This window comes from Rhipicephalus sanguineus, unplaced genomic scaffold (assembly GCF_013339695.2).
Source record: "Rhipicephalus sanguineus isolate Rsan-2018 unplaced genomic scaffold, BIME_Rsan_1.4 Seq691, whole genome shotgun sequence".
Classification (NCBI taxonomy): domain Eukaryota; kingdom Metazoa; phylum Arthropoda; class Arachnida; order Ixodida; family Ixodidae; genus Rhipicephalus; species Rhipicephalus sanguineus.
The window spans coordinates 355211-381179 of record NW_023615777.1 but is presented as its reverse complement, the minus strand read 5'-3'; the positions used below and the strand labels follow the sequence as shown (position 1 = coordinate 381179).

The 25969-nt window shown below is 45.8% G+C and overlaps 1 protein-coding gene across 1 annotated transcript in view; it reads right to left on the bottom strand.

The window, feature by feature from the left end:
• Positions 1-641: 641 nt before the first annotated feature.
• LOC119378106 (leucine-rich repeats and immunoglobulin-like domains protein 3) overlaps positions 642-25969 on the bottom strand; it is a 38515-nt gene continuing 13187 nt past the window's right edge. The window contains exons 2-6 of the mRNA XM_037647353.2: positions 16651-16924; positions 15793-15974; positions 14537-14791; positions 9222-9373; positions 642-1775 (exon numbers count right to left, since the gene is read on the bottom strand). Coding sequence (XP_037503281.1) covers positions 1519-1775; positions 9222-9373; positions 14537-14791; positions 15793-15974; positions 16651-16924 — 1120 coding nt within the window. The 3' untranslated portion in view covers positions 642-1518. The remainder of the gene's footprint in view (positions 1776-9221; positions 9374-14536; positions 14792-15792; positions 15975-16650; positions 16925-25969) is intronic.

Here is a 25969-nt window from a genome sequence, read left to right as displayed (position 1 = left end):
GTGCTGCAAGTCAGGTGAACGATAACGTAAGCCTTCACATCCTGCATCACGACAATCAAGTGCTGTCAAGTAGGTAATCGAGCGAGTGAAGCAATCAAGCAAAGTAAGGTAAGTACGTAAAGTAAGCAAGGTAAGTGAAGTAAGTAATAGTAAATAAGTAAGGTAAGCAAAGCAAGCTAGCAAAGTAAGGTCAAAGTAAGCAAAGTGAGTAAGTAAAGTAAGTAATTAAAAGTAAGTATTTAAGTAAGTAAAGTAGTAAGTAGGTAAGTAAGTAAGTAAATAAATAAGTGATGTTCGTCGTCACATCACCGATCTCGTACAATACTCAATTGTGTCCACGGTTGACCATTGACCTTTGCTTGCCATGAATCTCAACAAACTTGCTCACAGAAGTGTAATTATTATCGCAGTCTCCTTCCACGATATCATCGCCCCACGAAGTTCTTGCAGAGTCGTGTTGACACATCGTCGAAGGAAACGGCCGCAACCAGCGCTTGCTCCTGGGCGGCCTCGTGTCGCGATGAGGACAGCAAGGGAATGTGAGACTGGGCGAGTTGGTTAATGTTAATTCTTTAAGGTAGTGCAGAAGTCTGCGCAAGAAAAAGAAAGAAAGAAAATGTAAGCACAGATACGTTCGCAGAATTGATTGATTGATTGAATAACTTTATTGAAAACAGTCCTGAAGCTCGGTTTTTTTAGGCCGAGGTGGGCCGCGTCCACGTCGCACCACCAGTCCGAGACGGGTGACTTCGTTGTGGGCCTTCTGGACAGCCCTTAATTGATCTTCGATTTTGTCGCTCTTGACGAGCCGCATCCACTCCTCCCATTCTCGGTCGGGATCGGCGAGAGAGGCGGGGCATCGCTCCATCACGTGTCTGATTTCCATGACGCCATTACATGCATCGCACACTGTCCTTAATTCCAGCTTCGGATAGATTTTACTCATGTTGTACAGTGTCGGGTAGGTACCCGTCTGCAGTAACCGCACACTGACCGCCTGTGGTCTATTTAATTTTATGTGTGGCAACGAAAAGTGCTTACGCTCCATGAGTGCTTTGTAATTTCATTGTACGACAGGCGTGAATCTTTTGTGTCCCCCGTATGGTCATGTTTTGCTGGAAATGTCGCATGTTCTAGAACGTGGATGCGAATTGGAGAAGGGGAGAAAATCTGGCTCCACAGTGGTTGGTTCAGGCTTTGCGCGGTGCTGTTAGATTGGGAAAAAGATTAAAACGTAAATATTCAGAGCCACTGAAGACAGAGGGGTCCACTTGAGAGCCATTGTTCAGACCGAAGGCGCTCACCGAAGCTGGTTCGTTTGCCGTGGGTGCAGTTGGGCGCGCTTTCACTCGTGAGGTCTTGCATCTGTCCTCCTCTATAGGTGTTCTTCTCTACGCGCGTAATTTGACATTTTAGCTCTATAATAATATTAACCATCGAACAGAGTCGGCGCACAGATAGCGAGATGGCAGCCTTTGCAGCGGAGTCGGCGTATCCCTGCTCCCTTGTTCTTCGGTATCACCAGAAGGGGCTCAGCTCATTCACGAGGTAGTCGTCACCAGCTCGGCGCGGTGCAGCGTCGCAAGCCGAGCCACAGACGAGTGAGTCGCAGTCCACGTGCGTCAGATGGCGACCTGCCATGGGCGGTGGCGCGTTGCACCGCCCGTCCAGCTGTCGGTAGTCGGCTGGCGAGCGCTGGCAGTCCCTGCTGTGGCACTCGCGGGGCACCAGCCGTGCCAGCCAGCACAGCCGCCGGTCGCACACCACCGGGTTGCCTGCGACACGGGTCAAGCGTAGCGTCAAACATTGGCGTATGCGTGTGTGGGGGGGGGGGGGGGGGGGGGGGACTTGATAGTTATCACATATTTCTTTGAAACTTTCCAAGACATAGTTGCTGTTCAAGAAACCCGATTTTCAAAATGAGCCGAGATTTTACATGAAATTACCGACTACTTCGTTGGGATCGTCCTCGCAGAGGCGGTGGCATTGCCTTCTTGGTATATGAATAAGCTTTTTTTTTTTCAGAAGGTATACAATTGCATGACTGCTCTCCTTTCTCTTTCGTTAACGTACAGTTTCCAACAGGGGCACAGTATGCGAAATGTCTAAAAGTCACGCTTCTTCCCCGTAGAAAAGATTTCTTACTGGTTAAGAAATTTAATTCTCACCATGTGTCTTGGAGTTTCAGAACAAATATAAGTGGAAGATGCTTGTGGGAATCGACTATATCACTTGATAATGATCCTTGTTTAAATTCACGCGTTGCTACATTTGTTAGTGTCAATGTAATTCCTCTATACATCTCGCTTTTCTCAGTTCAATCTCAAGCATATCCACGTAAAATTCCTCAGACTTTGGTTAGCTTTGGGTCAGGCAATATGCCAGTTCGGCGCCTTACATTTTGCAGGAATTTAGCGCCTTTCACATTAAAACTTGCGTTTCTTTAAATTGAAAGACAAATCTGGGGTACTATGAAGAATGGCCCGTGCTTCTCGTGAACACGAGTTTGCTCCGAGCTCGCACTACGGCGGTCATGACAGGAAGACAGTGCGAAGCGTGCGGAAGCAGCGTTGACAAAAACGGGTACAAAAACGCACATGTCGACAAAAACGCACGTGCGGCGGTTTTCAAAGGAACAGCGCGTGAACGCTTCCGTGCCGCCACTCGGCCAACATTTCAACAGTGTAGTAATGACACTATGATTGTCTCATTATCTCTTTACCAAATGAACATCGTGCCTTTCCCAGGCGTGTTTGTGGGCGGTTATCCGCTTTTGGGCAGGTTATTTCGTTGGACATGGAGCATCGAAATTTCCACTCTCGAAAGCAACAGGGGCGCACACGCACTCGTACAGCTTGTTTCACTTCAATCGAATATTACGTCGATTATTATGTTACGTCAAATATCATGAAGTAACGTCGCAGCTCATAGCAGAATCGCGCCGCTCGCTGTTGTTGCGGCGTGAGTACTGCGCCTCGGCAAGAGCAAACGCGGTGGGCGGGCCCCAGCCTTTCCGTGGGCGCCTGTTAAACTACTTGTCGCGCGAGCTGGGCTTCAAACTCGTTGATTTTGAGAAGGCCCCAGTCAAACTCGTGACTGTCATAGAGCCAGTGTGACTTTCAAGTGTTTCATGCGGTGGACGCTAATTAGCAGCTTCTTCCAGCCTTTTACGCGGGTCAATATAAACTCAGTCTGCTTCAGAGTAAAGACCGCGTCAGCTGGGTATCAATTTCCATGATATTATTTATCTTTGTCTTAATTAGAATATTCCTAATTAGCATGGTACTGAATAGACATCATGATTAATATGGTCTTAAAGGGACACCAAAGAGAAAATATGAATTGGTTTAGATTGATAAAGTGTGCTCGGAGAACTCTTGTGTAGTTTATTTCACCACCATAGGTTTATAAACCAAGTTGAAAGTTTCATTTTTAAATTTCGCGCCGAACTTTGTAGTTCGTGACGTAAAAGGTTTCAAAGAGCATTTAACGTATTTTGGCGTCACTGGCTCGACGAAATTTCCACAACCTCGTTATGTCAAGTCTCTGGCCCCCTTCAGAGCACAATGTACTTAGATTTAACCGATTAGGAACTACGTAGGCCCAAGCAGGCACCGTCAAAAATATGTGACGTCATGGCAAATGGTGCGGGAATTCCAAGGTGGCGTCGCCACCTGTATTTTCTTTTTGCGTGTTTTCTCGCTTATTAAGCGTCCTCTCGCAGCGAGCGTGGTGTTTCTGGTATCGTGGAAGACTACTTTACTGAGAAAAATCTTTTTGCTCTTTAGTGTCCCTTTAATTAGCATGGAACCAAGCAGTAATCTTAATTGGTACCCTCACTTGCCATCATCATCCGTCACTCTTCTCTCCTTTCCGCTCCCCTGGTGTAGAGTAGCAGGCTAGAGCATGCTATAGCTCAGGCCGACCTCTCTGCCTTTCTTTAAAGAAACCTCTCTATCTCTCTCTTATTTGGCACGATCTACATTAGCAAGGTCTTGATTAGCGCCGTCTTAATTAACATGGTCTTAATTAGTTATTAATTAGTATGACACCGCTTCATTAGCGTGGTCTTAATGAGCATGGTCTTAGCAATACGTGGCTTAATAAGCTCGCTCTTAGCATGATTTGGCTTAATTAGCTTGGTCATAGCATGTCTTTGGTTTAATTAGCTAGGTCTAGCGCCTAACTAGTTAGCTAATCAGCCGGGCACACGTGTTCAGGCATTAAACGCTTGAAAAAATGAGGAAAAAGTTAAAAATATCAGTAAAAATTTCTGACACTTCTTGAATGGGTGCACTTCTGCGCTCAGTGGAACAACAAACAAGTGAATGAAGATGCCGCCGGTTTGTAGACACCACCCAACTTTGTCGACCGCCCTTGACGTGGCGCCACGTTCCATCGTAACCAATGGAATCCGGGACGCGCTGAGGGCTGGATTTGACCTTTTCGTACTATTAGTTCGTTCAAAAGAGGGTGTCGCCACAGCTCGGAGAAGTTCCGAGTTTCACCAAGCTCGGGCCTTCCTGGGGCCGCATTCTGAAACGATCGCAAAATGCGACAATCGCAATAGTGTCGCCTTTGGTGCGCGCTGATTGAGCAAACCGGAAAAGTGAGGGCGTCATGTAGTATTTCTGTCGACGTGACGGTGATCCTGACATGCCTGGAATAAACGAACACGCCTTACCGCCGTCGGTTGGTGGTGAAGCCTAGCACTTCAGTGACATAGACGGTAGCTTCTAGTATTCAATTCTTGGTGGATGTGCACCGCATTTTTTACGCTGAAGCTTTCAGCGAAGCTTTCGGACTGAAGCTTTCAGCCTTGGTGTGTTTTCAGTAATCGTTGTTTTGCCAGTGCGTGTTTTCTTGTGGCGGTTTGAACGTTCCAGGAACATGAACCGTGCGTTGCTCGCGTGATTGATCGCGTGCCGGCAGCATGTTGAGACGATGTCGCTGCTGCGGCAAACTACAGCTGAACTCTCTGAGTACGCCGTGTTAAACTCTCAACAAAAACACATTTCGACAAAGTTGCATTTTTTAATTATAATACTGTTCTTTAAACAGTTGCACAAAAAGTCACAGTTTCACCGCAAGGACGACGCTGTGCGTGCGATAGCAACAAATTGTAATGTTATACGAAGTGAGGCTGGCAGCTAACTCTTTTGAATCCGATCTCGCTTAGCCCGACAAAACGCTGGTGTAAGAGAATACGGCCACTTCAGGGAGAGATGATCTTTCCGCACAGTCTCTTCGCGTCGAGAGCGCAGCAGGTAGAAGGGTATACGAGCCGCCCGCTGATGGCTGCCGAAATAGAGCGTGCGCCAGCGATCGCAATGTCGCCCTTAGAATCAAAGCTCAAAGTTGGTGCTCGAGCGACCCCCTCTCCCCTCGCGTCTTTTCACGCTTCAAGACGGGCGGGGCGTTTCCTCTGCTTCGACGACAGGCCTACCGAGCGGGGCGATGTTATCTTATCGCATGCGCTCTCCGAGCGACGGAGATGGGCCGGCTTGTTTGATCTCTGGTTCAGCCGCGTTCTTCGCCCCCACTAGCGCGCTTTTACCCGCGGTAGAACATACGATGCGAGAGGGATGTTATCAATTTGGACTTTATACGGGACATGACGGCGACAGCGAAATCCCGTCGAGAGTGTCCATATAACTGCTACCGCAATAAAACGTGGAAAGCATTTTCAACACGACTTACATTTCTTAACCACAGCCAAGCCTGGCCACAGCGTAGAAGCCAGCATATACGCTCCAAAACGCCACACTTGGGTTGCTCTGCCCTCGTAAAGTACGCTCACTCCTGTGTTGTGAGACATTCGTAACACCAACGGCCAGTGTAACAATGACGTCACGTGCAAGAGTTTTTTCAGTTAATGAAGACATCAGATTTTACGTCACGAAAGGCGATACTGTCGCCTTTGAAGTTTGAAGTTTATTACCACGTATGTACACAGCATTGATAAACAGCAAGAATGGCGGGATAAAAGCTGCTTAAAGGCAGCTTGACTGGTCCCACCTCCCCAACAGAAATAGCCCGTAAGGCTTGCTTCTGCAGTGTGACTAAATTGCCTAATGATTGTTTTGTACTGTTGGACCAAACGAGGTGGCAACAGCGCAGATGCAAAGCAAATAGTGCGTTATATATCATGAGTTTCTGTGGTATTGTAAGCAATCTTTGGGATCCGCGTAACATGCTTAAAACTTTGCAAAGCTTAGATTTTAAGTAATCGGTATGGTGGTCCCATGTCATCAGATCATGAAAAATAACACCCAATGTGTTAGCTGACGCGTCTATATACTTTTGTGTCATTTAGTGTAAAAGACTTGGTAAGAACGCAAGGCGTGGACTTCGCTCTAAAAAGCACTACCTTTGTGTTAGAGCAATTTAGCTGAAGAGAGTTTTTTACAAACCAGATATACGTTTTACTAAGTACTTCATTCGCCAAATTTATAAGTTCATCTTCCTTGGGGGGCGGCGCCCCAGGAAGTGGGCCGCGGCCTTCTCGGACCCGCGGGAGTAGCTCGGGAGCAAGGCCTCAAAGAGCACAACGCACGAGACTGACGTAATGGCGGCGTCGCGATGAAAGCTCGTCCTCCCTGCGTGGAGGGAGCCTCATCATCTCTGCAGGCATTTCATAAAGTTGTTCTCTCTCTCTTGGTTCCTGAAACAAAAGACTGGTATCATCCGCGTAAATGACATAGTTAATGGAATCGTCAACATTCACAATGTCATTTATATAGATAACAAATAGAAGTGGGCCCAGTATGCTGCCCTGTGGCACACCCTGCCTTATAGGTTTAAACAAAGTGATGTCTATTTACATTGATTTCTATTTGTTATGTAACTTCTAATCAAATCTAAAACAATTCCGCGTATGCCGTAACTATTTAACTTATCTGATAGGGTTGCAAGACTTATTCTGTCGAAAGTTTTTGAGAAGTCTAAAAATACTCCCAGCGTTAGTTTCTTAGCCTCAATATTGTTCAGAATTATTTCTTTTTGTTTAAGAAGAGCAGTTTCAGTCGAGCAGCCTGATCTGAAGCCGTGTTGAGACGACGTTATAACAGAATGCTTGTGAAAGAAAGAACTCATTCTAAGGAGAATAATGTTTTCTAAACCTTCTGAAAACAAGGGAAGAATCGGTATTGATCTATGGTTGCCTAAGTTATCTCTTTCACCACTTGTGTGCACCACAGTTACCCTTGCAATTTTCATCTGTTAAGGACAAAAAACATGGCTGATGCCTCCGTCACAGGAATCGGTATAAAACGAAAGTGAAATGTGTCTTCACCATAGGTCGGCACACTCACTCATGAGTCGACTCACTCGGACTCAGATCGGGCCGTGCGCCTGAGTGAGTGAGTCCGGGTGAGTAATATTGGTGAGCTTGAGTCGGAGTGAGTCCGGCTGAGGAAAATTTTAAAGAGCCTGAATCCGAGCGAGCCCGGTTTCGCCTTCATCTCATACACACACTTTATGTAAATGCCAAAATCTTGGATCTCACTCGCAGAACTTTTGACCGTCTGACTTCACCTGATTCTCCCGTCACCTCTCGAAGTTAAGGGCAAATTGAGGCTGAAGTTGACCTCGTGATGTCAGAACCTCTTGAAACTCCCTGCCTGTGCTCGCGAGCACTGTTCAGGATCCACGTTGTGCGTTACTGCGGTAACAGTGCCATCAGCACGCACCGCTCAAAACAAGGCGACCGTAACTTTTCTTAAAAGCACAGCGATGTGTGCGTCTTCTGTGTACTTTCCAAGTAACCTTTCAGCGGTGTTTCCCTAACTATGCATTGCAAGCTGCATAGCTGCTTCGAGCAATAACATCGGAGTGCGTACACCTATATACTACTGCCATTCTTGTTGACTGTCTCCACCATAGGTGGGCAAACTCCCTCATGAGTCGACTCACTCAGACTCATTCGGACTCAGATCGAGCCGCGAGTCTGAGTCTAAGTGAGCCCGGGTGAATTTTTGGTGAGTCTGAGTCCGAGTAAGTCCTGTTGTGAAAAATTTTAGTGAGTCTGAGTCTAAGTGAGCCCGGGTGAAATATTTTGGTGAGTCTGAGTCCGAGTAAGTCCTGTTGTGAAAAATTTTAGTGAGTCTGAGTTCGAGTGAGTCCTGTTAAGGAAACGTTTGGCGAGTCTGAGTCCGAGTGAGCCCTAAGCGCAAAACATATTTTGTGAGTAAGTCTGAGTGAGCTCCACATTTTTTGCCGACCTATGGGACTCCTACCTACTCAACTTCGGCATTAATATCAGCCCAACGTTGACTCGCGTTTATACTCACATCTAATCACACATAAGTAGAGCACCAAGTCGGGATAGTTGGTTTAAATTCGCGCGAGTCCTGTTTTCCTCGTCTTTGTCTTTATGATTTTAGCCCAGTTTTAGTCGTCATTATAATCACACATAATTCAAGGTACTAGCGTTCATATGCGAGCTCAATATTTATTGATCAGGGGCGTGAGCTACGGACGGTGAAAACTACGGGAAGTACTTGACAAAACATATCGTGTGACTAATCTCTTACAATAAAAAGTCCTTACTGGATAGCAACTACTAATAAGTCGCATTTGAAAGTACGAAATGAAAAGGTGCCAAGCAAATATGCGAGATATTGGCGTTAAAGAGCAGAGGCACAGTGGTAAAAAAAAACTTAATCATACGCTTACGGACTCATGAGTCGACTCACTCAGACTCAGATCGAGCCGTGAGTCTGAGTCCGAGTGAGTCCGGTCGAGAAAAAATATAGTGAGTTTGAATCCGAGGGAGTCCGGGTGAGGAAAAGTTTGGTGAGTATGAGTCCGAATAAGCCCGAAGGGCAAAGTATATTTCATGAGTGAGTCTGAGTGAGCTTCACATTTTTTGCCGACCTACGGTCTCCACACCACTGATCTAGGAAAACCTCAAATAAAAACTGTGTCGTGAAAAGTGTTCGGCCCCCCAAGATGCGTCCTTTTACAGCCACCAATGTCTCCTGGCTGGTACAAACTCCGACGATAATAAGTTCTCATAAATAGTATTGCTTTTAGTTTTTTTTCTTTGGAGTTTACGTCTCCACATGAGAAAGTGCTCTATGGGGCTGTCATTGAGATACATATAGATGGTGGAAGCTAGCACAATATGCGTCTGCCTACTTTGTGATCATTACATCAGTTACGCAGTAATATGTTCCGTCCTTATGATTAGTCGAGTCCTTTTCGTCACGTGACCTTACCATGCATCTCGACGCCGAGCCTGGGGTTGCTCCACACGGCTGCCCAGACGGCCCTGTCGAGAGTAGTAAGCCGGTTCCCGTTCAGGTACACCCGACGCAGGCTCGTCATTTTGTCGAACAGCAGCGGAGACAGCACGCTCAGGCGGTTGTCGCTGTACGGAAAACAAACAGGGCACACACTCAAGCATGTTGCGAACAGGTCTCCGCCAATTACGCTGTCGTGGTGCGAGTGCAAAGGGAAATAGCAGCGTGGCAAACAAACTATTTGCCCGAGAAAATCGCTAATGTGAATCGCGTGAACATGGATTCAACTCACCGCAAAACCAAGCGTGCGTCGATTGAAGAAGGACGAGCGCCAACATTAACTTTCATTCATGTCAAAGGACTCTGTTATGGTTACGAACAAGAATTCTTGCAGCAAGCTTATCATTTTAGATATTGTGTGCGAAGGCTGTCTGCCCTTCTTAATGTTGACAGGCGTACTTGTTTTCATTGCGATAGCAATTATATGGACACTCTCGGCGGGTTTTTGCCTTCGCCATCATGTCCCGACAGTCCCGTATTAAGTCCAAATCAATAACATCGCCGCGCGCATCGTACGCGCGAGCGAACACACGCCAGCGTTGGGGATGAACGCGGCTGAAGCCGAGATGAAACGAGCCGGCCATCTCCGAAGCACGAAAGGCGCATGCGATAACATCATCCCGCGTGCGAGGCCTGCAGTCGAGTGCTTCTAAAGCACGGAGGAAACGCCCCCGCCGTCTTTCGTCGGGCGAAGGAGCGTGATGGGACGCCGGGGGGGGGGGGGGGGAGCGTTTTGCCGCTGGAGCAGCAACTGCGAATTTTGCTCATATAATATAGGACGCGGTAGCGCGCGCTATCTCGACAGACATCTGGAGACGGTTCCTAAACTTGCTGTGCTCTCATCGCTTGTTTTGCGTAGAGAGAACAGACCGCTTCCCTGGAGCGGTCGTATTCCGCTAAACTAGCGTTTTGTAGCGTTGCGCGAGATCGGATCCAGAAGAGTTAGCTGCTCGTCTTACTTCCTATAACATTCCAGTTTGTTGCTAACACATTCATTGCTTCGCCCTTGTGGCGAAACTGTGATTTTTTTCTGTTGTGTGAGACCGTGGGCCAATGGCTAAACTCAAAATGTTGTCGCTCGGCGCATGCAGGCCACGCCAGCATGGTCATATGAGCAAGGCCGCTGGATGGAAACATTGTGCGTTTCCATCCAGCGGCCGAGGCATGGACATTTTCACGACTCTTTTAACAGCGAATCTGTTTAGACTAGCCGTAGTTTGTGCGGCTTACCAGAAAAATATCATCATCATAAACGGGTATGCGCCACAGAAACTGGGCAAATCCCACTACTCACCACTGGCTCACTCAGAGAGAGAAAGCTATAGAAAGGAAGTGAGAGAAAAAAATTGTGATCATTAACGGGAATAAAGACATAAAAAGACAGAAAGACAGAGAAAGATATAGAAAGAGAAACACAGAAAGAGAGAGAAAGAAGCAGAGATAGAAAGAGGGAAAAAAGCAGAGATAAAGCAAGGGTCGTTCTATGAGAGATGCGAACGCTCGGTTCTGCAGTTTGGACATCCGTGTCGTGACTAACTTAGCTAAAGCCTTGCAACAACCTAGAAGCATCCAGCTTAGTCTTCAGAACCTCCAGTTTCACTCTTTCAAGCCTTGCGCGGCATAGTGCAAGCTTCGCCAATTGTGCAAGTTTCGCCAAGCTTCGCCGATGAGGTTGCGTGCAGGCCGCGAGTACTTGAGTACATATACATATAATGCTTCGCCGGATCCACAGAAAATACAACGCGAACAAAGAGAGACCGAACTTACGATGACTTACTAACGTGTAAGGCCTCACTGTTATTTAAGGGAATTGAATGTGGTGCGCACGTCATATTCGTCAGTTACATCGTGGGAGGTTACAGTAATAATAATAATAATAATATTAATATATAATAATAATAATAATAATATAATAAATAATAATAATAATAATAATAATAATAATAATAATAATTCGGTAGATCCCACGCGTTGTGGGAATCGGTTTCATGCGAAGCAGTCAGCGAGTACATCTATGTTGTACTTTATGGCTTTGAGCCAAGTGTTACGAGGTGGATCGACGTGTTTTTGTCAGTGTAGTAGCTATGCGCACATCGTGGGCTTACCAGGCACGTCGACAACACTGGCGTTGACAGGGTAACTTATGGTGCAACGTAACGTCGGCCCTCACGTTAGCGTACATACGTCAGTATTATCGAAATTGGGTGCACTTTATGGCGCAATTATGTGAATATCACACGTCACTTTCGTTAATGCATTCCACCGGGGTCGAGAAATGCTTCAATATAGCTTGCTGAATCATAGGAATACAAATGTAACGTTTATTAGGCTGCTATAAAAACGGAGCTAACACTGGAACCACAGACGTTAATCTGATATTACGCCTGCATCGTAGGAGTACATATGTAGTGCTTATTGCTTTCTTGTAAAATTAGATAGCCAGCACCACAAGCACAATTGATGCTGCACCGCCATTACGCCTGCATAGGCTGTTTTTCCAAACCAGTTTATAGACCTGGCGTGGCTCTGTGGTAGAATACCTGTCTGCCACGCAGAATGCCTGAGTTCGATTCCTGCTGGGATCATTAATTTTTAATGTTTCCATTCGTCGGGTAAAAGCTGCCAATGTCGGTTTTTCTTAAAGGCCCAACCGCATGCACGCGATTTTCGAGCGACGGTGACGAGCGACAGCGACAAACGGGCTCCGTCGCGCTGTCGCGACGGGAGCACCCACATGTTCGCGACAAAGTGTCATGGTTGCTCGATTGTAAACTATTGCGCGCACGCAGGTAAATTGCGAAAAAGAATTAGAGTAGGTGAATGACAACATGCCAAATTTATTATTGTCTTGTTCGAGATAAGAAAGCCATAAAAGCGTTTCGTGACTTTCTTTTTTCGCAATCTTATGTTTAACCGCGACAGTGGTATCTGCTGTGATCTCCATGGGGCGCCCGGAAGCGTACGCTGCCTGCGCTACTACGTCGCACTTTGCAAACTGCGGTATGTTAGGGTTAGTCCACGAGGCGCATCTCGATAACGTTTCCTCTTGCTGTCATGGAACGTTTAAGAAAAGCCCCAGCGCCTCACATCGTTGCTTCGCAAGGAGAAGGGCTACCTCACACGGCGACGATGTTGACATTGCAGCAAGCTACCACCGAAACATGAAAACGAACCGTCGATCAAAATTAACAACAAAATACGGCCGCTGCCTCGCTCTCCGCGTGAGATGGGGCTGTAAAGAAGGTAGTCTATAAGTTGCGTTCCTTGAAGTACACGCCGATTGGAAGCATCACGAGCAAATTGCAACCGAAGCGAGGGCCAGCAATGCTGCCATGTTGCCGGATATCGTCATGCTCACTTCCGGGCGACAAGCGATTTTTTTCTGGCTTTCCAGAAACCTGCGACGCGACAAGCGACGGCGATGGATGGCCCTCCGCGACAGCAAATCCTGTCTCTCGTCGCTGTCGCTCGTCGCCGTCGCTCGAAAATCGCGTGCATGCGGTTGGGCCTTGACGCTCTCGCATTAAAATTATCAATGTCTGTTCTCGCCGTTCCTGGGTAGATATAAACTGTCAATCACCTGTGGCGCATACCTGTGCACCGCCGCCCGTGGTAAACGGGTATGTGCCACACGTGTCTGGAGGAAAGGGTTTGACGACGTACGCGACAGGATTTTCACGTTGTTCATGTCATGACCCGACAGTCATATTCCTCAAATGCTCTTACCCTCCCATGCCAATTTTGTTCTACACCAAGCTAAGGAGGTGATCATGAGAGCACACAGACGTAGGCGGCTAGATAGATATAGATAGATAGATAGATAGATAGATAGATAGATAGATAGATAGATAGATAGTAATAGATAGATAGATAGATAGATAGATAGATATAGATAGATAGAAACGCTCAAAGTGCCAAAGGTTCGCTAAGAAATGCTTCGCATTTAATAATAATAATAATATAATAATAATAATAATATATAATATAATAATAATAATAATACAATAATAATAATTAATAATAATAATATAATAATAATAAGTTTATTTGCCATCTTTGTGAGATACAGGTGGGGGAATTGTAGAAAAAAAGCTGTCCCCGGACAGCTTGACTATAGCCTACAACCCTTCGTATTTGGCAGTGAGGCAATATTAGACATAAACACACAGGTTCTAGTATGAAAGGCGACGAGGCCAGCTTCTCGCAAAGTGCCGCCCTGGGCCTAGCTGTCTCGCTCATAAAGTCTTGTGTTCTCGAAGAGCCAGTTGTCTTAGGAAACAAGCGCGTCCGGCAACTCGATTACGTTATAGTGCCATCGGCAGAGAAATTCTGACCGCAGAGGGACAAATTAGGCCGTTTTCTATTGGGCTATTCGCATTAAAAGGACGCTAAAGAGAAACCCAATCTTTCTTGTATTGGTGAAATTACTCTTTCCCAATGCTAAAAGCAAGACCCTTGCCGCGAGAAGAGTGCTTGGTAAGCGAGAAAATGCGCAAAAAATAAAATGCGGGTGGCGACGCCACCTTGAAATCCCCGCACCAGTCACCATGAAGTCGTAGATTTTGACGGCGTTTGCTAGGTCCTATGTGCGCACAGTTCGTATTCGGTAAAGATGAAGTACATCGTCCTCTGATGAAATGAGGAACTTGACATACTGTTTCAGAAAATTTCGTTGAGCCAATGTCGCGAAAATATAAAGAATTCAATTTGAAATCGGTGACGTTACGCGCGTAGGTTTCGGCGCGAAATTTAATATCACTTTGATTTCCTCGATTTTCTTCTCTACCATTAAAGCTATGATGGTGAAATTAGCGACATTAGAGTTTTCAGAGTAAAATTTATCGATCCAAACCGATTCGTTGCATAACTTTGCGTCCCTTCAGAGAGAGATAGAATAAGAATAAAAGAAAGGCGGGGAGGTTAACCAGGGCTGAGCCTGGTAGGCTACCCTGCACTGGGGAAGGGAGGAGGGGGAAGGAAAGTTACAGAGGAGGAGAGAAAATTCAGTCTTTCAGCCGACGTATCAGTTCGGCGTTTGACATCACAAACGGCGAATCAGTCCGGTATCCTTGAGAAAACGCAACAGCGCTTTCGTCCCTTCAGAACTGCCACCGAAGTGGAAGCCTACGTTGCCCAAGCTTCTTAAATGCAGGGAAAGCAAGATATTCGAGGCAACCTGCGAGATTAGGTTCTTCTATGAGGAAGGAATGTGGATTGGGTGTTTAACTGACCTGAGGTCCAGGAAAAGCAGCGTGTCCGGCAGCATAGAGCGCTCTATAGTTGCGATGTTGTTGTGCGATAGGTCCAGCTGGAAGAGACGGTAGAGCATGGCGAAGGCGCCGTTCTCAATGCGGTTGATGCGATTGCCCCTGAGCAGTAGGGAGCGCAGGCTGCCACTCAGTTGCGCCTTGAACCACGAGGCACGCACTGTGGTCAGCTGGTTGAAGGAGAGGTCTAGCATCTCCAGTGTTCGCAAGTGACCCATCCTGCGCGTATACGGTTAGTCGCACGACACATTTCATTCAATTGGAATACTGTAGAAAGCAGTTTCAAACCAAGGCTTCAGCTGAATGACAGTGCACAAACACCTGAATCGAGCTTGTTCCATTCGGTGATTGTACGTGGCAGAAGGGAAACTTGATTATGCATCCGTTCTTTTAGCATATAGGGTAAAATATCATACGCGGTGACACTCGTGCTGGATGGTACAAGTACAAACAATCGGCGTACGTTTAAATGAAGGAAGGGAATTGTTGAGGGCTCGTTTCTTCGTTTGACACAACCCTAATGCAAATCAGTTTTTATTAATGTCTACGTTTAGTGCTTTAATATACATTTGGTGCAATATTGCCATGTGACCTCGTTTCACCCAATTATTGCTGATAAGGACAGCTGCGCAAATGCTATTCAGCTTGAGCGCTTTCCATAGAGTCATGTAACTCCGTGACGCAATGGTTGGCGTGTTACTGTTTAACCATTATGTATGACAGCGCACACGTATAGGGAAAGGATGCAAGAAAGAGGCGACAACGAAGTGAAGCGCTTGTCTTCGATTGTCGCCTGTTTCATCGCCCTTTGTGTGCGTCCGCGATGTCGTACATCATGTATGAACACCAACTAGCCTGATGACAAACCTTGTTACTTTTGGACGCTGGTCAGTCATCCTTAAATATCTTCCCAATCGCGCTTGATTGAAAACATAACACTAATGCCAATAATTGACAATGAAAACCACGCAACACAAAGGCTGGATGCACTCACATAAGGCTCACACCTAGTCATGATAAAAGACGGTAGGTGTGCAAACACGGGCACAAGAGAAAGTCAGGACCCCTAGCTCTCTTGTGTCCGTTTTTTCAAGCCTGTCGTCTTTCATCACGAATCCCTACCAACTAGTTCAGCTTTATATTATTTTATCACGTTTAGTAACGTGAAACTGGGTGCTAAATTGTATGTGCGGGATAGGCACGGCAAGTGCTGGGCGTGCCTGTGGAATGGCTGCGAGCTGTTGAGCGCACATCGGCGCAAGGCCAGCGAGCGCAGTGTGTCCTGCAGTCCTAGAAGGGCGTCGTCGCTGTCGCCCTGCACGAAGCTGTCCAGTGGTGTGTCCCACAGGTGCACCTCGCTCACGCGTACGTCCAGGAACAGGTTGCTCGGGAGGTGGCCCAGCTACGTACAGACACACGGCCGTCGTCACTGCACGGCACACCATTCGCGCACATTTCAGGCGCATTCGAGCAAGGTATTCGCTCTGGCGTGTGTAAACCCTCAGAAACTATTATCATTGTAGGCCGGACTGCGGCGAAAACGTTGTTATAAGTGTTGTTGCGCCTGTACTTTCTATCTATCTATCTATCTATCTATCTATCTATCTATCTATCTATCTATCTATCTATCTATCTATCTATCTATCTATCTATCTATCTATCTATCTATCTATCTATCTATCTATCTATCTATCTATCTATCTATCTATCTATCTATCTATCTATCTATCTATCTATCTATCTATCTATCTATCTATCTATCTATCTATCTATCTATCTATCTATCTATCTATCTATCTATCTATCTATCTATCTATCTATCTATCTATCTATCTTCTCTCTGTCCGAGCAATGTGTCGCCGAATCAGGGAATAATAGAAGAAGCAGGGTGCTTGACGCATGAGTGAAAAGTGTCTATTGATGTTTCGGCCGTGGGCCCTTCTGACAAAGGCCTGGCCCACGGCCGAAACGTCGATAAAGAAGACACTTTTCATTTGTGCGTCAAACGCCCTGCTTCTATATATCTGTCTGTGTTTGCGTGTTTAGAAAGAGAGCGAGAGCTGAGGCTTCAAACGTACCGTGGATACACCCAGCTGGAACTTATCGACGCGGTGATGTCGGGCAGGAGCCAGGATGCGACCGAGTTCCTCCAGGCTTGTGACATTGGCGCACGTGATCCACACTTGGTTGCGGGACTGGTTGTTTGGCGTGCGATCGTGCACAGTGCAGTTGCAAGGTCCACCCGGCTGCCCAAATTTCGCACAGTCCAGGGGAAGCCAATGTGCAGTCACCGCCGACACGGTAGCGACAAGCGCCAGCAAGGCCGAGACGCCATCTCGCCGCCGTGTGCTCCTGGAAGGAAAAAGCCCGGTTTCAAGAATTCACGCATCGACTGCTACCGGGTGTAGTGACAACCCATGTGAACCGAAGGCACTCAATTTTTGCTAGCCATAACCACATGAAACCAACTGGCAATACATCAAGTCTAGGGGAAACTATTTGTTGTTTTGATTCAAGTGCGGAAACTATAAGCTAAACGAAATAAGAAGGTGGCCAAAAGGAAGCTACTTGCAACCGTTGGATGCGAAATCGTCAGCCTCCACGTGATGCGAAAGGCCGGAAACCACAAAAGGCATACGTGTATCTAGATACTATGAAGATGAAGATGCTATGAAGGTATCTCGTATATGTGTAATTATTATTATGCCTATTATAATACAATATTATCCGTAGATCTGACACATCTTTTGAGGTATCATTCATTCTATCACACATGATACACCTGTCGCTAAGTTTATGAAAGCGCACACAATCGCCGGAGCCTTGCCATACGAGTATTTTCAACACTTTATTAACGAGAACAGACACCTGTTACGAAGAGACAGAACTAACAGACATGTCTGTTAGTTCTCATTATTATTGTGTCTAGCAAAGAAACAAGCGCCCTGAAAAAGTCATCTTCTTTCACTTAAACACATTTACGCAGAGTGATATCTTGATTACCGACACTCGACAAGAGCGCTAACAATACGCAACTCAGTTTCTTCACAAGCTCCGCATTTTCCAACTTCATTTACAGTTCAGAAACCTTTGTTTGTTTGTTTTTAGAAATCTCCACGAAATCTACGGGGCTGTGCGCTGCTAGATAGTAAGTCGAGAACGATACAAGGCGTGTTCCAAGACTAAAAGCGATCGTCATTATTCGATCAATCAGGCTAACCATGCGAATGGTATTTGCGTGTATACTAATTTGCACAAGCCGTACGTATTTCATCGATAATGGTAAACGTAATGTTTTCGATAGAAAATTATCATTTTTGTCGAACATGGTTCGCTGCCACCGTAAGCGTAATAATTTCCAGTATTATGAACAAAAAATTTACAATAATTCACGATTTATTCGCTAGCGGCGCGTTTTGTATTTCGAAAACGCCGCACATCCTTGCGTTGTACAGTCTGTGCGTAACATGAGCTTTACTAGGTGAAATTATAAGTGGTCCTGAAGTGCGTCGCTGTGCCGTTTATTCGCGTTTAGTACGACGTTCTAATTCGGTGCTAGAAAATAAGTTTGCCTGGAGTCCGCCTCGTTCATCCCATTTTGTTGGCGAGACAGCTGTCGACGTCGACAAGACTCCTAGCTACTGCGAAGGCGCACCTAGCCAGAACGTCAAGAAAAAGAAGAAAAAAAAATAAAAAATGCAATAAGAGAACCCTTGCTTTCATGGCTTCGTTGAAATATTTCGTGAAGACAAGCCCTTTTTAGGACAACGTGTGTTGTCGACACCTAGCATTGCACATGTCAGGAAAATTTCGACATCACGGAAATTTAATGCCAAACAGGCGTTCATGTCGGGCACATTGCGAGTTTCCCAACGAACCTCAACGAGACGGCTCACGCAGCCGCGCGCGCGCTCACCGACCGCGCCGGCATCGGGCTCGACGAGGAGGTGTCAGACGGCAGGGACGCGCCCGCTACGTACAATGAAATTACGAAGTATTTTTACCATGCGCGAAGAGAATACCCTCCTCCTCACTCGAAACTCAATCGGGCTCAGACGCTTACGTTTAGATAGCTAGAGACGGAAACATACCCGAATCTTTGCAATATACCCTGAGAACTATCCGAATGACGTGTGCCCCGCATGCGGGGAGAAGTCCACATTAGCACAAATGCTCTAGGGGTGTGTTGAATCAAAGCCCCGATTCCTCCATGGCCAGTTGGGAGGCGGCCATCCACAGTCCGCTCCTGGCCGACCAGCTTTGGGCTGTCCAGCAGGCCCGCGAAGCGGCCGACGGGCTTGGCCTGGCGGTCCCGACGTGGGAGTCGCCCACTGCGCGCTAGGGCGCGTCCGCAGGGCCTCATTAAAGTTATTTCAATCAATCAATCGATCGATCGATCGATCGATCCATCCATCCATCCATCCATCCATCCATCCATCCATCAATCAATCAATCAATCAATCAATCAATCAATCAATCAATCAATCAATCAATCAATCAATCAATCAATCAATCAATCAATCAATCAATCAATCAATCAATCAAACAGGCGTTTCGATTATCGCAGGATGGGCCTTTCGCTGGGCCGTTCCAGACGGTAACGAACGCTTGGAAAAGGATGAAGAAGATACCATCCGGAAACAAAGTTCCAGGGAATACCGCTACTATATACGGTAAAACTGTACGCTTATGCATCATTTAGACAACTCTCAAAGGAGATTCTGCGTAGATTTTTTTTTTTTTTTGCTTCTGAATATGGTAACTTGAAATCCTGCAAGGTGGAGGAATTATTATCACAGGAAACAACGGCGTTCACCTTTTTGTAGCAGGAAGTCACAAGGAAATCTATAAGGATTTCTCAAAAACTAAAGCTTGATGGAAAATTCTCCTGGTTCGTTTATGATGAATTTTTTGTCAACTACAGGAAGTTTTAGTTTCTGAGAGATTCCGATGGGAATTTCCTTCTGCTTTGTGCTACGCCGTTTAATTTTTTCCGATGTCCTCCTGAAAGGGGAAACAAAGCGAATTACAGATTGATTTGTTAGCATGCTGCGTGCAGCAAGAGGGGTCATGGAGACTTAACGAGGTCTGCAAAATTTACACAATGTACGCTGACAAGGTGGCAACACATGCGCGAAACAAAAAATGACAGAATGAAGTCGCCTAATCACGTCCTCGTTCCTAGGACTGTTTGTTTTGAGCACTTGAGATAAACACCTCCGTTGCCTGTCATTAAGGCGCATACTTTAACACCTTTTCATATTTATATGACACTGATCCGTTTGAAACTGGACACCTTGCCTCTGTATAGTACTTAAGAAATTGCTAAGAACGGAGTAGTTTATGCTAGCACATTTGAATTCACCGAACCATTGGCCACAGTGTACCGTTCCCCCCTTTCGCACACCTGAGGCATCTGAGGAGACCAGGAAAGCTCATCCGATACCAGCCGTTTGATACTTTTGAACAGATGTGAATGCATTTGCGAAGGCTGTGTTTGAGTCACACTAATTCAGCATAGTATAGATATTTGTCATAGCGTTACTTCCCATTTACGCTAAATTTCGGCTCGGTGCCAATTGTTTTTCTGTCAGGGCGATGAGCTCTGGCATGCAGCTGTAGCGCTCGTAAAATTTTATCCGTATGTTCAGAATCGCTTGAACGCAGGCCGTAATAAACCCAAACTCTAACTTTTTCTACGCGCAACCCATAACACACCCCTAGTTTAGCATAGTTTAAGCTTTCTGTAATTTAAGTTGCCTCGGGATACTCGGAAACATACCGTAATGGGGGTAAGACCTTTCGTCCACGCCACTTTCAAGCACTTGTTAAAATCTTTTTTTTAACAAAACAAAACTGCGATTAACGCGCATTTAACTTCACACATATATTTACAATTGTGTGTTCCCCACCTATGCTAAATATGATTTCTATGGCATTTGTAGTTACGCCAGGGCTGCAAGATGATGTAAGACTGTGCGAGCTGACGAAGGTTCGTATTTAAAGCAGCGAAAAAAAAAACGGGATCACAAGACAAAGGAGACCACAGGACAAGGCGCTGACAACTGGCAGGTTCATTGCAAACCAGAAGAAATATATACACAGAAACGTGCGAATCAGCGGCTTGTCCTGTGATCTTCGTCCTGTGCTCCCGTCTTTTTTTGCGCTGCTCTGAATATATACGCCGGGGCAGCAAGCTAAATTTTGCGCCGCTCGTAAGACGTAACCATAACGCGAAGGAGCCCTTGTATGCATCATTTACTGCGAAGGCTGCGATTATTCCGGACGCTTTGGTCTATGCCTGCACATTGCCCATAACGTGCCCATTATTTTTGGATGAACAAGTTGCCTTGTTTAGTTAAGCGAAAATAACAGAGAAACTAAGTACAAATCTTATATGACGCTTGAAAATAGACAAAAAGAAGCGATGGTCTGTAATTATTTGCATTCATTCTTGATACGCCTGAAACGTGAGTGCCCCGGAACTCATTTCGCTAAACATTCACCTTGCATAATTTCACAGAATTTGAAGTTGGTCTCTTTGCGCTTGATCTACGATTCTGGGTAACATCATGGATAACGCCATTATGACACACTGAAAAATTGAATAGCAACCTTCTACAGTAAACTTATTAAGCATTTATCTCAATAGTGCACTAGTTGACCCAATTAGTACAAGCTTTTGGGAAGCAACAGCCATTTTTGGAAAAAAGACGAAAGAAAGTCAGTTTCGCCGCATATGTGAAGCAATGAATGCGATAGCAACAAATTGGAATGTTAGACGAAGTAACGCTAGCAGCTAACTGCTTTAGGATCAGACGTCGCTCAACTCTACAAACAAACAAAGAACCAAACAAACAAACAAAAACACTGACAGAAGGAAATACGGCCGCTCCTGGGAAGGAAGCTGTTTTCTTGCCGTCTCAACGCGAAGTAAACGATGAGAAAACAGCACGTACAAGGGTACATACGAGCCGTCTACTGATGTCGGACGAGATATCAAGTGTCTCCACGCTCTTTTGATCAAAATTCGCAGTGGCTGCCTGAGCGACGCAGCTCCCCAACTAGCATGCGGGGCGACGTTATCGATTTTGACTTTGTACGGAACATGACGGCGACGGCAAAAATGAGCCTCGAGTGCCCATATAGTCGCTATCGCGATAAAAAGAGTCGGTAAACACTCGTCAGTCCATTCGTCTGGTTCAAAAATATTTCTTCGCATACATATGTATCTTTTGTCATTAATACTGTGATTCCTCGTAAAAGAATTCAGTATCAAGCAGGAGACTGGTGAACTAAATACCTCTTATAACGCTTAGCAATTTCGAGAAGACGAGTGTGCACCAATCAATACCAAAGCATATAATTAACGCACACGTTTCAAACTTGCTATGTACACATCGCTCATGCCTTCATTTACTCTAAATATCACACAGCTGCCGTTTTTGTTACAGGTGACCCAATGGAAGAGTAAGTGTTCTGAAGCGCTTCGTGTAACGCTTCTAAGCTGGCTGAAAATGAGGAGTTAGCTGTTTTATTTAACCCGTGGTTAAAGTGCACACTTCAATATTTGCCTGCATTTTGACACTAAATTCGCCACATTTCCTATGAGTATTAACTTTCTGAGTTAGGTAGGTTTTTTTTTTCCTTCGCGGAAACATGAAACATGCGCGTAACGTTCTCATTGTCTCTCTTCGCGTAGCTGTAAAACACGCCAGAGACACCCATCTGTTGTGTTACAGAGCACCACAGATGGGTATCCCCGGCGCACATAACGTACCCAGTAAAAATGTGATGATAAATGAATCATGTGATGCTCCATTGTGTGTTAAGCTCTTTCTGCACTCGATATGTCACGATATGAAATGACTATACGTGGAAATTATAATAAAATACAGAGCTTGTATAGTGTCGTCAAGATTGGGAAGAATGGAGATTGATCGTGAAGATTGAGAATTGGGAAGAATGGAGAGTATCTCAGTAACCTGCGATTCGCTGATGACATTGCATTGATGAGTAACGCGGGAGACGAATTACAGGTCATGATTACTGAACTGGATACGGAAAGTAGAAGAGTAGGTCTGAAAATTATTATGCATAAAACTAAAGTAATGTGGAACAATCTTGGCAGAGAACAGCGCTTTGCGATAGGTGGCGAGACATTGGAAGTTGTAAAAGAGTACGTCTACTTAGGACAGGTAGTAACCGCGGAGCCGAACCAAGAGAGTGAAATAACTAGAATAATAAGAATGGAATGGGGCTCATTCGGCAAGCATTATCAAATCATGAATGGTAGTCTACCACTATGCCTCAAGAGGAAGGTATATAACAGCTGCATCTTACCGGTACTTACCTACGGAGCAGAAACCTGGAGACTTACAAAGAGGGTTCATTTTAAATTTAAGACGACGCAGCGAGCGATGGAAAGGAAAATGATAGGTGTAACGTTAAGAGACAGGAAGAGAGCAGAGAGGGTCAGGGAACAAAGGGGGTTAAGGATATCATAGTTGAAATCAAGAAGAAGAAATGGATATGGGCCGGGCACGTAGCACGTAGACAGGAAGAGTGTATATATGTGCATTTAAACTTAGGTGTGTTAGTCAGCGCCGATCGCAGCCATGGAGGCGAATGTGGAACACTCTTTTTCTGCCTGTTGGCTTCACGTAGCACGTGATATTTTTACGTGCTGGCAGCTGACCAAGAAATCACACCATCTCCGCTAAAGGGGACCATGAGGCGATGCGAAGCAGCGTTTCGGCATGTCGAGCCCGCGTTTCAGAGGAGAAGTGGAGAGGGGAAGGGGAGAGGGGAGGGGAATGGGAGAGGGCGAAAGTGGGTTAGGGGAAGGGGTGAGAAGCGGAGAGGGGATGGGAGAGGGGAAGAGGAGAGGGGAAAGTGGTTTAGGGGAGAGGGGGAAAGTGGGTTAGGGAAAGGGGAGAAGTGGAGAGGGGAGGAGAGAAGAGGGGGGAAGTGAGAGAGGGGGAGTGGGAGAGGAGCTGTGTGGAGAGGGCTCGCGCATGCGCAGTAAGGGTGGTCACGCCGCACACCACCACCACCGGTTTGAACACCGCCATAAGATGCTTCGCATCTAATAATCCCTCGCATACTACCTGAAGGCATAAAGTTTGCCAGAACGAGACGCTTGCTATGAATGAAGAAAAGATGGCTTTTAAGGGCACGTTTTAGGGGCGAAGCTCCTTAAGGCGGCACCCGTTCGTACCTCGTAGTTGTCGTAGTCGTAGTGCGTAACCAGTCGTAACGCTAGTACCAGATCTTGACCTCCAAGGTGGTGCCGGTGGGAGATTTTTCCTGTGCGTTGTTGAACAATAAAAAATTCGCAGCGTGCGCGTTAACTAAAAGCCGAATTCTTCTGTCTCTCATTCCCCATTAGCAGCCATTGGCATGTTCCAGCAGGAAACGTTAGTAGAAGTAGAAGTGTAAGTGTTAGTTAAAAGCCGACTTCTTCTGTCTCTCATTCCCATTAGCAGCCATTGTTTACCTCCAAGGTAGTGCCTGGTGAGATTTTTCCTGTGCGTGGTTAAACAATAAAAATTTTGTTCAAAACGCCGTTGATTGATGAAATAAACCAACGAAAGACGCCAGATGTTTTCTAAAAGCAAAACGAAAGAACGCCAGATGTTTCTAAAGCAAAACGAAAAGACGCCAGCTGCTTAACGAAAGACGCCAGATGTTTTCTAAAGCAATGGTTTTCTAAACAATGAAAATTCACAGCGTAAATGTAAAATTAAAGTGAGCTGCAAGTCGTCATAACTCATCGAACCTTTAGTATAAACGCGCCCGATGTCACGTCGGTGATGATGTACTGGGCAGAATTCACGAAGATTCACGGTTTACCGATGAACCTCCGCAGCTTCGCCCACTCATCATCATTCACTCCGTGGATATGCTGTGATTTTTTCTTTGTTAGACACAATATTAGTGACAACTAACAGACAATAATGTCGATGCGGAGGTTACAGTTACTGAAATAAAACTGCGCGGGTGACAGAACACATGTAGGAGAAGTTGACAGGACGGGTGCAGACTAACAACTGAATTTATTGAAAACATCAACCTTCCACTTCTGACAACACACATGGGCACAAGCACTCACGACAGTATCACACACTATATTCAAGGCCATTTATGTATACCCTGAAAATTCTAGCTCTTTTTTGTGTAGACAAACAGAGGGTTCATTAACGCATTTATTTGGACCAAGCCTCAAGATCACAGACGCTTCCAATATTTCACGTGCCCTTTTTTCTATGGCACGCCCCAACATTTTTGTTTACTCAAAGGGTGGATAACGCGCGCGCCTTTCGTGACCGGGAAGTGCAGGGACCGCGGTGATAACGCGAGGAACGTTGAGTGATAGCGAAAAGCAGGGCCCATCGCACGGACGATTTGTCGTTTTGTTTAGCTTCCTCCTGCTGAGAGCCTTCTGTTCATTGATGCAGCTGCAGAACGGATAATGCGGGTGAGTCATTTTTACATACGATCTATTATACTGATGTGCTTGGTGAATTCGCCACCGCACTGTGTGCAAGAATTACTTATTGTAGGTAAATTTGCTCTCGATGCGGAGTGCTGGCATAGTTCATAATTACAGGAGCCTGTGCAATTGTGCAATGTCCTGAGACATTTAACGCGACACTGGTAGTGGTTCCGCTTCGTTTATTTTAGACATGCGGTAGAGACTGCTCGCAGCTGCTACTCATAGTTATCCCAGTGTCGCGTTAAGGAGTACTTATGCTATGCATGTGGTAGAGCGTTCAAATTAGACTGTAACGCAGGTTGAGGAAAGCATTCGCTTGTGTTTTTTCCACTATCGACGGAAGCAGTGTTTTAAAGTCGTTTTTTTTTTAATTGGCAGCGTATGTTGTCGGTTAACTTGGACTGATGTGTGTTTGGTTTCTTCTTAACAGCGTTTCTTGACATCAGGTATACTTTATGCAAAGTTTTAATATTCGCACGATGCATAAGTTAGCAGTTCATTACTTCCATCAACGTTTTTCTATTCGCCGTGCATTTGTCGATGTACCTGATGTGACTAATTCTAATGGACGCAACGGCCATATTTTAAAATGTTTGTCCTGTCTTTTTATTTTGGAAGCGCAGGCAGCCTGTAATTAGTGCACGACTGCCCTGTGTACTGATGTTTTGGCATTCATTTGCAGTTTGTGACCCCCGGGAATACCTGCTGAGGAGGGCATCGGCGTCTGTGCTGTATAGGGACGCTTTGGCATTCCAGAGCATCTTTTGGTTATTCTGCACATCACGAGACTGAAGCCGTTTCTGCCTTTTACTGCTGTTCTGCCTTAACGACGACCGTGTGGACGCACTCAACCTGGGCGGATGTGTTGCAAAGAAGCAGAGTAGTTTACTCTGCTGATT